Source organism: Leucoraja erinacea, unplaced genomic scaffold (assembly GCF_028641065.1).
Source record: "Leucoraja erinacea ecotype New England unplaced genomic scaffold, Leri_hhj_1 Leri_67S, whole genome shotgun sequence".
Taxonomy (NCBI): Eukaryota; Metazoa; Chordata; class Chondrichthyes; order Rajiformes; family Rajidae; genus Leucoraja; species Leucoraja erinaceus.
In genome coordinates this window covers 52,501-67,500 of record NW_026576597.1, presented here as the reverse complement: position 1 = coordinate 67,500, position 15,000 = coordinate 52,501, and the positions used below count along the sequence as shown (strand labels likewise).

At 46.4% G+C, this 15,000-nt stretch overlaps 1 protein-coding gene across 1 annotated transcript in view; it reads left to right on the top strand.

Moving 5' to 3' along the window:
• The first annotated feature begins 5,997 nt into the window (after positions 1-5,997).
• LOC129694458 (uncharacterized) overlaps positions 5,998-15,000 on the top strand; it is a 26,934-nt gene continuing 17,931 nt past the window's right edge. The window contains exons 1-3 of the mRNA XM_055631175.1: positions 5,998-6,067; positions 7,899-8,699; positions 9,548-9,742. Coding sequence (XP_055487150.1) covers positions 5,998-6,067; positions 7,899-8,699; positions 9,548-9,742 — 1,066 coding nt within the window. The remainder of the gene's footprint in view (positions 6,068-7,898; positions 8,700-9,547; positions 9,743-15,000) is intronic.

Genomic DNA, 15,000 nt, shown 5'->3' with positions numbered 1-15,000 from the left:
GTTCACTCTAACAGGGAAGTGCAAATCCTGAGCTTTCTTCAGTACACTTCTAAAAACATCCAACTTGGCCGATGTTCCTTTCCCCTCTAATACCATGTTCCAGTCAACTTGAGCGAGACCTTCTCTCATACACTCAAAATTGGCCTTACCCTAGTTTAGCATTTTAACACGAGGATCCTCTCCCTCCCTATTCATAACTATCTTAAACCTAATCAAACTGGGGTCAATGGTTGTAAAAGACTCCCCCACCCACACTTAATTAACTTCCCAATTTCTCAATTTGTCGAATACTAGAAATGTCTCAATTTCTCAAATACTTCCATATAACCATATAACAATTACAGCACGGAAACAGGCCATCTCGACCCTTCTAGTCCGTGCCGAACACGTATTCTCCCCTAGTCCCATATACCTGCGCTCAGACCATAACCCTCCATTCCCTTCCCGTCCATATAACTATCCAATTTACTCCCTCCCAATTCCTCAAATATTAGATCCAGCGTTGCCCTCTCACGTGTAGAGACCGCCACATACTGGTTAAGATAACTCTCCTGAACACATTTGACGAATTGCATCCCATCGCTGTGATTTATCCAGTCTATATTGGGAAAGTTAAAAACCTACTACAACATGATTTGAATGAATTAATGAATGAATTAATTAATAAATGAATAGAAAATAAGAGCCTCATTCCACACCGCTACCACTCTCTGAGTAAAGAAGTTCCCCCTCATATTACCCCTAAACTTCTGTCCCTTAATTCTCAAGTCATGTCCTCTTGTTTGAATCTTCCCTATTCTCAAAGGGAAAAGCTTGTCCACATCAACTCTGTCTATCCCTCTCATCATTTTAAAGACCTCTATCAAGTCCCCCCTTAACCTTTTGCGTTCCAGAGAATAAAGCCCTAACTTATTCAACCTATCTCTGTAACTTAGTTGTTGAAACCCAGGCAACATTCTAGTAAATCTCCTCTGTACTCTCTCTATTTTGTTGACATCCTTCCTATAATTGGGCGACCAAAATTGTAGACCATACTCCAGATTTGGTCTCACCAATGCCTTGTACAATTTTAACATTACATCCCAGCTTCTATACTCAATGCTCTGATTTATAAAGGCTAGCATACCAAAATCTTTCGTTACCACCCTATCTATATGAGATTCCACCTTCAAGGAACTATGCACGGTTATTCCCAGATCCCTCTGTTCAACTGTATTCTTCAATTCCCTTCCGCGCACCGTGTCCGCACATTAAAGTGTAAGAGCAGGAGGTGGCCATTCGGCCCTTCGAGCCAGCACCGCCATTCATTGTGATCATGGCTGATCATCCCCTATTAATAATCCGTGCCTGCCTTCTCCCCATATAACTATATAACCATATAACAATTACAGCACGGAAAACAGGCCATCTCGGCCCTTCATGTCCGTGCCGAACACTTATTTTCCCCTAGTCCCATCTACCTGCACTCAGACCATAACCCTCCACTCGTTTCCCGTCCATATACCTATCCAATCTATTTTTTAAATGATAAAATCGAACCTGCCTCCACCACTTCCACTGGAAGTCCATTCATCCAGTTACTTTCGCAGAGTCACCCACCTTCGCTCTTCCGGTATCCTTGGTGTGACAACCTCACTGTAGGTCCTCTCCATGAAACTGTAATTTTTCCGGATAGCCGTGAGGTTAGGCAGCGGCTGCTACCAGTTCCCGAACACGCTCATTCAGGAGCGGCACCTGGACACAATTTCTGCATGTGTAGTTGTCAGAAGTACAAGCGTCCCTGACTTCCCACATCCTGCAGAACACACACTGTACCAACATGACAGTGGACAAAAATAAATAATCGCAAATTTCGAATCAAGTGTGGTCCCCTTGATCCAGCCTCCCCGCCAAAGACTCTTGAGTCAAAGGCCAAAGTGGATAACCTCACATTTATTGTATTGTATTGTATTCAAATTTATTGTCATTGTCTCAATTAGAGACACCGGAATGAATTTTCCTTACAGGCAGTATCATAAAAATAAATAAAGAAATAAACAATAAATAATGTATTTATTATTCCTATTTTTCCTATTCCTAAATTCCTAAATTCCTATTATTATTAATTATAGGAAGGATGTCAACAAAATAGAGAGGGTACAGAGGAGATTTACTAGAATGTTTAAGAAGGAACTGCAGATGCTGGAGAATCGAAGGTTACACAAAAAAGCTGGAGAAACTCAGCGGGTGCAGCAGCATCTATGGAGCGAAGGAAATAGGCAACGTTTCGGGCCGAAACCCTTCTTCAGACTGATCGGGGGCGGGGGTGGGCGGGGACAAGAAAGGAAAAAGGAGGAGGAGCCCGAAGGCTGGGGGATGGGAGGAGACAGCAGGGGGACTAGGGAAGGGGAGGAGACAGCAAGGACTAACAAAATTGGGAGAATTCGATGTTCATGCCCCCAGGATGCAGACTCCCCAAACGGAATATGAGGTGCTGTTCCTCCAATTTCCGGTGCTGCTCGCTGTGGCCATGGAGGAGACCCAGGACAGAGAGGTCGGAGACGGAGTGGGAGGGGGAGTTGAAGTGCTGAGCCACCGGGAGCTCAGCTTGGTTATTGCGGACCGAGCGGAGGTGTTCGGCGAAACGATCGCCCAACCTCCGCTTGGTCTCACCGATATAGATCTGCTGACATCTAGAGCAGCGGACGCAATAGATGAGGTTGGAGGAGATGCAGGTAAACCTTTGTCGCACCTGGAACGATTGCTTGGGTGTTGCCTGGGTTTCAGCAACTAAGTTACAGAGAAAGGTTGAACAAGTTAGGGCTTTATTCTTTGGAGCGCAGAAGGTTAAGGGGGGACTTGATAGAGGTTTTTTTAAATGATGAGAGGGATAGACAGAGTTGATGTGGAAAAGCTTTTCCCACTGAGAGTAGGGAAGATTCAAACAAGGGGACATGACTTGAGAATTAAGGGACTGAAGTTTAGGGGTAACATGAGGGGGAACTTCTTTACTCAGAGAGTGGTGGCTGTGTGGAATGAGCGTCCAGTGAAGGTGGTGGAGGCAGGTACGTTTTTATCATTTAAAAATAAATTGGATAGTTATATGGACGGGAAGGGAACGGAAGGTTATGGTCTGAGCACAGGTATATGAGACTAGGGGAGATTATGTGTTCGGCACGGACTAGAAGGGTCGAGATGGCCTGTTTCCATGCTGTAATTGTTATATGGTTATATGGTTATAGGCAAAAGTCATAATATATAAATATTGGAAACGGGTAAAATGGTCGGTGTGGATGCGCCTATTTCCCTGTTTCATTTCTAAACTAAACCAAATTAAATCAGTATGCTGCCTGGATTAGGATGTATTGGCTACAAGAGTGGACTTGGATTGTTTTCCTTCCAACGTCAGAGGTTGAGGGGAAACCTAATACAGCCACATGCAATTGTGAAAGACAGGTAGACAATCAGAAGGTATCTCCCAGAGTGGGGATACCAGAGACGAGAGGGTATACTAGGTATGTTACAAAACCTACCTGAATCGTCGCTGAGAATCTGTCCCAGCCCGTGTGTGTGATTTTGCCGCTGTTTTGAGGGGGCGGGTTTAAAATGCGATTTTCTCTAGGCTGTTCCAATCGAAGATGTTCAGCCTAGTAAATCATTAACGAAAAATCGCTGAAAGACCCCGTCGCAAAAGGTATTATTAGTTTTATAGGCCTCGAATAATAGTTATAATAGTTTTAAAATCACTCTCTCAACCCGCGACCTCTCGCAGCCCCAGGGTTTTATAAAGCAAACAATTAAAGGTATGTACCTTATTTTTACATTAAAAGGGGCTTCTTTAGAACCCTTTATACAAAGTTTACTATAGCGAGTAGTTCATTTTGGGATCTTTATATCCCACAGTATTTTTCTGGGCATTTGAGGGCACAAATCCAGCGCAATGTGAACGTTCTAAACCAGCGCGTTCACAGGAACCCACTAGAAAGCTGATTTAAAATGGACTTTAATTTACAGCAATTGAACACTAAATTCCTTCCATTTGGCATATAAATTGATGTAAATGAGATTTAAAAATCATGTTTTATGGTGAATTATTTGTGAATATTATTTGGACACTTAGGCTATTTTAAAATGTTAATCATTTATTAAGAAATAGATTGATGTTTACATCTAGTAATTGAAGTTTGAAATTAGCTACAATTGGGTAACTAACTAATTATATGCTTTAATTTCAGGTCATCCAAGTAAGATTATTTTATATTTGTTTCAGAATGCTTCAATCTATGATAACTGAAAATTTCATTCAGTTCTCTTAATTTTTAAGAAGGTTATGGGCTTTTGACTGTCCATGATCACAGCTTTTTTGTTATATCCATAGAAAATCAATAGGGAACAAGATGCTAATTTCCGAGTATGAAAATGGCCATAACTTTTTTATTACTTAGAAACATAGAAACATAGAAAGTATGTGCAGGAGTAGGCCATTCGGCCCTTCGAGCCTGCACCGCCATTCAACATGATCATGGCTGATCATCCAACTCAGTATCCCGTACCTGCCTTCTCTCCATACCCTCTGATCCCCTTAGCCACAAGGGCCACATCTAACTCCCTCTTAAATATAGCCAATGAACTGGCCTCAACTACCCTCTGTGGCAGAAAGTTCCAGAGATTCACCACTCTCTGTGTGAAAAAAGTTCTTCTCATCTCGGTTTTAAAGGATTCCCCCCTTATCCTTAAGCTGTGACCCCTTGTCCTGGACTTCCCTAACATCGGGAACAATCTTCCTGCATCTAGCCTGTCCAACACCTTAAGAATTTTGTAAGTTTCTATAAGATCCCCTCTCAATCTCCTAAATTCTAGAGAGTATAAACCAAGTCTATCCAGTCTTTCTTCATAAGACAGTCCTGACATCCCAGGAATCAGTCTGGTCCTTGAGATATGAAAGTGAATTAGGTGTCAAATTGAACTTCTTTTTACGCTTTATTTGTTGGGATAAATTGCAGACTTGATTTTTTAAATCTCAAAATTGTTTAACATTGCTAGGTAGAGCTTTGAGAGCAGAGGAGCATATTTGAAGATTTACACACTGATGATACGAAGAGTGTGTGGGGTAGTTTAAAAAATATTTTTGATATATTTCGTCTGTCAGCTGAGAACACAGCAAGACAAGAGGACATGACTTCAGAATTAAGGGAGAGAAGTTTAGGGGTAACATGAGGGGGAACTTCTTTACTCAGAGAGTGGTAGCGGTGTGGAATGAGCGTCCAGTGGAAGTGGTGGAGGCAGGTTCATTGGTATCATTTAAAAATAAATTGGATAGGCATATGGATGAGAAGGGAATGGAGGGTTATGGTATGAGTGCAGCTCAGGTGGGACTAAGGGGAAAAAACGTTGTTCGGCACGGACTTGTAGGGCCGAGATGGCCTGTTTCCGTGCTGTAATTGTTATATGGTTATATGGTTATACAGTATTCCGGAGTAAGATATTTGGTCTGTCAGGCAGCATCTCTAGAGGAGATGGAGGTGCCACGTTTTGGATCAGGACCCTTCTTCTCATTGCATGTAGTCAAGAGAAGAAAACTGAAGAACATGTTGGGCGGGACCAAGCCTAGCAAGTGATAGGTAGATCCAGGTGAGGTGAGGTTGAATGGCAGATGGATGGACAAAAATCAGCTTACCTGCATGCACGGCCTAGACGTTTTTTGCTTAAGAAGTTGGTTTACATAAAAAAACAAATTCGTGAATAAATCGTCTTTAATGTTATTTATTTCAACGAATGCAGTCCTCCAAAGCACAGCGTGTATTTCACAATTCAATTTTCTAAAATAATCCCGCGGGAAATTTGATTCAAGATTTCCCTGAAGAAATTATAGCACAAACTCATTTGCAAGCCTCTTTGTTCAATGGGCAAACGTCATTGATCCTGTAAACTAATTGTCCCATTTGGGACGAACCACACGTATTATAAATGAGCGTGTGATGTGGCCACTTGCGTTGCCTTGCCGCCATACGTCGTAAAATGGGGCGTCATGTACTTGCTCTGATAGAAGACATTTACTACCATGTTCTTGCTGTGATCGGCATACCTGGTAAGTCACCGCGACCACTTATTATTCACTAACGTCGACACTTCTCCGAGCTTGAGTTTGTCAGCGGGTCTGGCAGCATCTCTGGAGAAAGGTAATAGGTGACGCTGGGGTGGCACGGTAGCGTGGCGGTAGAGTTGTGCCTTGCAGCGTCACAGACTCGGGTTCGATCCTGAATGCCGGTACTTGTCTGTACGGAGTTTGAACCTTCTCCCCGTGACCTACGTGGGTCTCCGAGATCTTCGGTTTCCCCCATACAATTGGCTTGGTATCAACGTAAAATGTGAAATTGCCCCCAGCGCGTGTTAATAGAAACATAGAAACATAGAAATTAGGTGCAGGAGTAGGCCATTCGGCCCTTCGACCCTGCACCGCCATTCAATATGATCATGGCTGATCATCCAACTCAGTATCCCGTACCTGCCTTCTCTCCATACCCCCTGATCCCCTTGGCCACAAGGGCCACATCTAACTCCCTCTTAAATATAGCCAATGAACTGGCCTCAACTACCCTCTGTGGCAGAGAGTTCCAGAGATTCACCACTCTCTGTGTGAAAAAAGTTCTTCTCATCTCGGTTTTAAAGGATTTCCACCTTATCCTTAAGCTGTGACCCCTTGTCCTTGACTTCCCCAACATCGGGAACAATCTTCCTGCATCTAGCCTGTCCAACCCCTTAAGGATTTTGTAAGTTTCTATAAGATCCCCTCTCAATCTCCTAAATTCTAGGGAGTATAAACCAAGTCTATCCAGTCTTTCTTCATAAGACAGTCCTGACATCCCAGGAATCAGACTGGTGAACCTTCTCTGCAATCCCTCTATGGCAATAATGTCCTTCCTCAGATTTGGAGACCAAAACTGTACGCAATACTCCACGTGTGGTCTCACCAAGACCCTGTACAACTGCAGTAGAACCTCCCTGCTCCTATACTCAAATCCTTTTGCAATGAAAGCCAACATACCATTCACTTTCTTTACTGCCGGCGGACACTTTAATGTGCGGACACGGTGCGCAAAGGGCCTGTTTCCACGCTGTATTAAACTGTAAATTAAAGTAAATTAAATGTTTCTCCCGAGTCTGGAGTATGGGGTACAATTTTGGTCGCCCAATTATAGGAAGGATGTCAACAAAATAGAGAGAGTACAGAGGAGATTTACTAGAATGTTGCCTGGGTTTCAACAACTAAGTTACAGAGATAGGTTGAATAAGTTAGGTCTTTATTCTCTGGAGCGCAGAAGGTTAAGGGGGGACTTGATAGAGGTATTTAAAATGATGAGAGGGATAGACAGAGTTGATGTGGACAAGCTTTTCCCTTTGAGAATAGGGAAGATTCAAACAAGAGGACATGACTTCAGAATTAAGGGACAGACGTTTAGGGGTAATATGAGGGGGAACTTCTTTACTCAGAGAGTGGTAGCGGTGTGGAATGAGCTTCCAGTGGAAGTGGTGGAGGCAGGTTCATTGGTATCATTTAAAAATAAATTGGATAGGCATATGGATGAGAAGGGAATGGAGGGTTGTGGTATGAGTGCAGGCAGGTGGGACTAAGGGAAACAAAGTTGTTCGGCACGGACTTGTAGGGCCGAGATGGCCTGTTTCCGTGCTGTTATTGTTATTTGGTTCGAATGACCGAATGTTGTACTCCTGCACCTATTGTCTATTGTCTATTGTCTATTGTCCATGTTACCCCTCACTCTGTAACAACTGTAATTGTTATATGGTTATATGGTTATATGGTATGGAACATAACTGCCTGCTTTGTGCTTTCTCTTCACGTGGAATCCGTGCATGTCCATTCAACATACCTGACAATTCTGGGATGTTATGTCTTTCAGCGAACATGTTGACGATTGTAATTCTCCTCCGTGGGAAGTGCGGTCTCTCCCCGTGCATCACCCGGTACCTGCTGGCGATGGCGGTGGCAGATCTCCTCGTCCTGATATTCACGGTAGTACTGCTGGAGATTAGCGCCACGTATTTCCCCCATTCATTGCTGAAACACACAGTCGTCTGCAGTTCCACCTATATCCTGGGCTTCGTAACAGTTGACAGCTCCGTTTGGTTAACGGTCTGCTTCACCTTCGACCGGTTTGTGGCCATCAGCTGTCAGAAGCTGAGGAGCAGATACTGCACCGCAAGAACAGCGGCCGTCGTCATAGCTACAGCTAGCCTGCTTTGCGTTGCAGAAAACATGCCGATATATTTAGCTTTCGAACCTCGGGATGTAGTTGACGGGGTACCGAGGCACTGCTCGCTGAAACCTCTTTTCTACTCCGCTCCGGGGTGGCTGGCCTATTCGTGGACTGACACCATCTTAACGCCGTTCGCTCCATTCCTTCTGATTTTGCTCTTCAATGCTCTGACAATCAGGTACATTTTAGTCGCCAGCAAAATCCGGAAGAATTTGCGCAGCAGCAAAACGCCTGATAACCAGAACGACCAAGAGGCGCAGAACCGAACAAAATCCATCATATTATTGCTGGCCATATCTGGTAGTTTTCTATTACTGTGGTTTGTCGCCGCGGCTTATTTCATATGTGTAAAAGTTTCAGACGCTCAATACTTCCGCTCCGATTCCAGCCACTCCCTCGCAGTTATGGAAAAGATAGGATATATGTTGCAGCTTCTGAGCCCCTGTACAAACACATTTATTTATGCCGTGGCTCAGACCAAATACAGAACGGAACTGAAGTATATACTCAAGTACCCTTTTAGCCTAATGATCAGATTAATTAAAGAACGGTGACGTTAATGAATTAGCTGGATATCGCCACAAAGTTTAACTTAACAGTTTAAATTTGTAATAAAGTCTTGTCTGTCTCGTGCACTATCGCCATGTTCACTGACTACATTTAGAGAATGATTCTGTAATATTTATATTCACGGCATCCCCAAGTTCACACAGTGGCGCAGCGGTAGCGTTGCTGCTTCATAGCGCCAGAGACCCGGGTTCGACCCTGGTCATCTTTACTCAGAGAGTGGTAGCGATGTGGAATGAGCTTCCAGTGGAAGTGGTGGAGGCAGGTTCATTGGTATCATTTAAAAATAAATTGGATAGGCATATGGAAGAGAAGGGAATGGAGGGTTATGGTATGAGTGCAGGCAGGTGGGACTAAGCGAAAAAATGTTGTTCGGCACGGACTTGTAGGGCCGAGATGGCCTGTTTCCGTGCTGTAATTGTTATATGGTTATTACGGATGGTGTCTCTAAGGAGTTAGAACGTTCTTCCCGTGACCGTGTGGGTTTTCTTCGGAAAGCTTCGATTTGCTCCCACACTTCAAAGACGTCCATGTTTGTTGGTTAGTTGTCTGGGCATTGATGTAAATAGTCACTCGTAGATGTAGGGAATAGAGTCTTTACAGGAAGCAGGGTGGGAAGAAGTGACAGGCGGCTGGCGAGTCCGTGAACCGGCTCAAGTATATGTTACAGGGCACAGCCATGTGCAACACTCTCCACCTCCACTGAGCACCACTCCCGCCGTCAGGTGGTAACACGGACCGCCAGGACGTGTCCTGGATGGATGACAAGGGCGAGGAAGTGCAGAGTGTGCAGGAACAGCCTGTACAGTACGGGCTTCTCGGCGGCTGGGCATCTCGGAAAGGCGGTTCATGTTGCGTGGGGCCGGCTCTCGGGAAGGGACCGGGCCGTCGGTCCTATGAACTATTCCGACGGAGCGGGAGTAAGCTGGGCCGAAATCTATTTGACGCGCACGCCTCTCCTCCATAGCCACCGTGACAGTGTGAGGGCCATACATCCTCGCAGCCACAAGACCCCCCCCCGTCCCCCCCACCTGCCCCTGTGGAGCAGCGCCCAGGCTGAAGATCACCAGATTACTGGCTTGATGTAGATGGACCTCGATAAAAGCTAGGCAACTCCCGCCTCTCTAGAATTTAGGAGATTGAGAGGGGATCTTATAGAAACTTACAACATTCTTAAGGGGTTGGACAGGCTAGATGCAGGAAGATTGTTCCCGATGTTGGGGAAGTCCAGGTCAAGGGGTCACAGCTTAAGGATAAGAGGGAAATCCTTTAAAACCGAGATGAGAAGAACTTTTTTCCACACAGAGAGTGGTGAATCTCTGGAACTCTCTGCCACAGTGGGTAGTCGAGGCCATAGTTCATTGGCTATATTTAAGAGGGAGTTAGATGTGGCCCTTGTGGCTAAGGGGATCAGGGGGTATGGAGAGAAGGCAGGTACAGGATACTGAGTTGGATGATCAGCCGTGATCATATTGAATGGCGAATGGTGCAGGCTCGAAGGGCCGAATGGCCTCTACTCCTGCACCTAATTTCTATGTTTCTATGTTTCTATGTGACCACTGATACCCGCTACCGGGAGCTGGAGGTGGGAAAAGTACATCGCCAGCTCCGTGCCATCTAGGAGGACACTCGGAAAACATATACCTCCGCTGGGTCCTGAGACGGAGATCTGCCACCTGGTTACGACGCAAACCAACGCCTGATCGCCCTCCTCCAACGGGAGACTCAGAACCACAGCCGAGCCCCAATTATTCTTCCCTCCCCAGAAGAAGTTCACCAACCTTCTCTGGGTCATGGTGACAAATAAAGAGGGCGGGACCAAAGTGGCCAGCCGGTACCACAACATTGAGGCCACCAGCTGGTTTATAGAAACATAGAAACATAGAAATTAGCTGCAGGAGTAGGCCATTCGGCCCTTCGAGCCTGCACCGCCATTCAATATGATCATGGCTGATCATCCAACTCAGTATCCCGTACCTGCCTTCTCTCCATATCCCCTGATCCCCTTAGCCACAAGGGCCACATCTAACTCCCTCTTAAATATAGCCAATGAACTGGCCTCAACTACCCTCTGCGGCAGAGAGTTCCAGAGATTCACCACTCTCTGTGTGAAAACGGTTCTTCTCATCTCGGTTTTAAAGGATTTCCCCCTTATCCTTAAGCTGTGACCCCTTGTCCTGGACTTCCCCCAACATCGGGAGCAATCTTCCTGCATCTAGCCTGTCCAATCCCTTAAGAATTTTGTAACTTTCTATAAGATCCCCTCTCAATCTCCTAAATTCTAGAGAGTATAAACCAAGTCTATCCAGTCTTTCTTCATAAGACAGTCCTGACATCCCAGGAATCAGTCTGGTGAATCTTCTCTGCACTCCCTCTATGGCAACAATGTCCTTCCTCAGATTTGGAGACCAAAACTGTACGCAATACTCCAGGTGTGGTCTCACCAAGACCCTGTACAACTGCAGTAGAACCTCCCTGCTCCTATACTCAAATCCTTTTGCAATGAAAGCTAACATACCATTCGCTTTCTTTACTGCCTGCTGCACCTGCATGCCTACCTTCAATGACTGGTGTACCATGACACCCAGGTCTCGCTGCATCTCCCCCTTTCTCAATCGGCCACCATTTAGATAATAGTCTGCTTTCCCGTTTTTGCCACCAAAATGGATAACCTCACATTTATCCACATAGATGCACAGAGTCTATTTCGTGCAGATGCACAGAGTCTATTTTCGATATTAGGGGAATCGAGGACTAGAGGACATAGGTTCAAGGTGAAGGGGAAAAGGTTTACTAGGAATCCGAGGTAAATCTTTCACACAAATCATGGTGGGTGTATGGAACTTGCAGCCAGAGAGGGTTTAAGAAACATTAAGACAGATACAAGGATAGGGCAGGTTTGGAGTGATATAGACCAAGCGCAGGCAAGTGGAACTAGTGTAGCTGGGACATTGTTCGCCCGTGTGGGCAGGTTGGGCGAAGGGCCAGTTTCACTCTTTGACACTATGACTCTTGCCCCTCTAGACCAGCTTCACCATGCAACCTCCCCACTCGCTAACCCCTCCCTTCACCGTGTAACCTCCTCACTGTTTAAGTCCCTCACTCTATAACCCCATCACCCTGTAACGGCGTCATTCTGTAACCCTCCTCACTTTGTTAACCTCCTCAGTTTAAACCCCTCACTCTGTAATCCTCCTCACTCTGGTCTGTGGAATTATTTGTCTCAGAGGGCGGTGGAGGCCGGTTCTCTGGATGCTTTCAAGGGAGAGCTAGATAGGGCTCTTAAAAATAGCGGCGTCAAGGGATACGGGGAGAAGGCAGGAACGGGGTACTGATTGGGGATGATCAGCCACGATCACATTGAATGGCGGTGCTGGTTGGAATGGCGGAGGTTGAGTATAGAAGTTGGGATGTAATGTTAAAATTGTACAAGGCATTGGTGAGGCCAATTCTGGAGTATGGGGTACAATTTTGGTCGCCTAATTATAGGAAGGATGTCAACAAAATAGAGAGAGTACAGAGGAGATTTACTAGAATGTTGCCTGGGTTTCAGCAACTAAGTTACAGAGAAAGGTTGAACAAGTTAGGGCTTTATTCTTTGGAGCGCAGAAGGTTAAGGGGGGACTTGATAGAGGGTTTTTAAAATGATGAGAGGGATAGACAGAGTTGACGTGGAAAAGCTTTTCCCACTGAGAGTAGGGAAGATTCAAACAAGGGGACATGACTTGAGAATTAAGGGACTGAAGTTTAGGGGTAACATGAGGGGGAACTTCTTAACTCAGAGACTCAGAGAGTGGTAGCTGTGTGGAATGAGCTTCCAGTGAGGGTGGTGGAGGCAGGTTCGTTTTTATCATTTAAAAATAAATTGGATAGTTATATGGACGGGAAGGGAATGGAGGGTTATGGTCTGAGCGCAGGTATATGGGACTAGGGGAGATTATGTGTTCGGCACGGACTAGAAGGGCCGAGATGGCCTGTTTACGTGCTGTTATATGGTTATATGGTTATATCACACTCCCTCTCTCCCCTTCATAGCCGCTCCCTCTCTCCCTCACCACCCTAACTCTCTCCTCTCCTTTCACCCTCTCTTTCCCTCTCACACCCCCCCCCCTCTCTCACTGTCACTCTCCGCTCTCCCTTTCTCATTGCCCTCTCGTTTTACTCTCTCCCTCCCTGCTTCCTCGCCCCACACGGTCTATCCCTGTACTCCATCTGTCTGTCTCGCTCTCGCCCCCTCTCCTCGCCCCTCAAGCTCTCCCCAACCACCTCGCGTTCCCTCACTCGCTCTCCCTGCCTTTCCCTTCCTCCCCGTCCAACCCCGTCACTATCTCCGTCTCTCCACGCCCCCCTCTCACTTGCTTCCTCCCTCACTGTGCCTCTCTCTGTAACTTCCCCACTGTAACCTCAGCCTTATTGGAGGCCACACATACATCCCTACCCTTTCCCCCTGTCTCGCCATCACCCCCCCCCCCCCCCTCCTCCTCCACTGCCCCCGCCCCAATCTGTCTCACTCGCCGACGCAACCTCCCGTAGCCAGATCTGTGGAGTGTCGCCTCCAGCATTGAGAGCAGACTGCGCTCCCGGCAGTGTATCTGGAGCCCGCTCTCCCTGGAACCTTCCCCTCATTCTGTAACCCCTCACTCTCCCCTTGATCTTAGCCCCCCCCCCGATAGCTCCCCCTCACTTGTAACCCCCCAATTTCCCACTCGCTCTTTACCCCCTGCCCGCTTGCCCCCCTCACTCTGTAACCCCCTCACTCTATAACCCCCTCACTCTATACCCCCTCACTCTGTAACCCCCAATTTTCTCCTCGCTCTTTTAACCCCCTCCCCGCTTAACCCCCCCTTACTCTGTAACCCCCCTCACTCTATAACCCCCTCACTCTATAAACCCCCCCTCACTCTATAACCCCCTCACTCTAGAACCCCCTCACTCTGTACCCCCCCTCACTCTGTAACCCCCCCTCACTCTATAACCCCCTCACTCTGTAACCCCCTCACTCTATAAACCCCTCACTCTATAACCCCCCTCACTCTGTAACCCCCTCACTCTATAACCCCCTCACTCTATAACCCCCTCACTCTGTAACCCCCTCACTCTATAACCCCCTCACTCTGTAACCCCCTCACTCTATAAACCCCCTCAACCCCTGCTCACTCTATAACCCCCTCACTAGAACCCCCTCACTCTAAACCCCTCACTCTATACCCCCCTCACTCTATAACCCCCCCTCACTCTATAACCCCCTCACTCTATAACCCCCCCTCACTCTGTAACCCCCCCTCACTCTATAACCCCCTCACTCTATAACCCCTCACTCTATAACCCCCCCTCTATAACCCTCTCACTAACCCCTCACTCTGTAACCCCTCACTCTGTAACCCCCTCACTCTGTAACCCCCTCACTCTATAACCCCCTCACTCTATAACCCCCTCACTCTGTAACCCCCTCACTCTATAACCCCCTCACTCTGTAACACACACACACACACACACACACACACACACACACACACACACACACACACACACACACACACACACACACAGCACACACACACACACACCCCACACGCACACACACACACACAACACCACAAACACACACACACCACAAACACACACACACACACACACACACACACACACACACACACACACACACACACACACACACACACACACACACACACACACACACACACACACACACACACACACACACACACACATTGTTATATTGCCAAAGTATAAAACATATTTTAAATGCATCAATATAAATACAAGTGTAGAGCATGAATAGATATGTCCCTGTACATAAACCTGCAATAGGCCTATAGCCCTTTATTGATGCTACACGTTCTTGCAGCACAATAGCCCCCCCCCCCCTCTCTCTCTCTCTCTCTCTCTCTCTTTTTTTTCACAAGAAAGGACATATTTATTCACAGTTGAATGTTATTCTTGATGATAAAATCTAAATGTTATGATTCAGTAGTACAGTGATATTGTATTTTCCTTATCAAATTGGCACTGATAACACTTCAAATAAATCCTTTACTTCCTCAGATAACATGACTGTACTTTCTCTCTCTCTCTCTCTCTCTCCCCTGTCTCGCCATCACCCCCCTCCTCCTCCACTGCCCCCGCCCCAATCTTTCTCACTCGCCGACGCAACCTC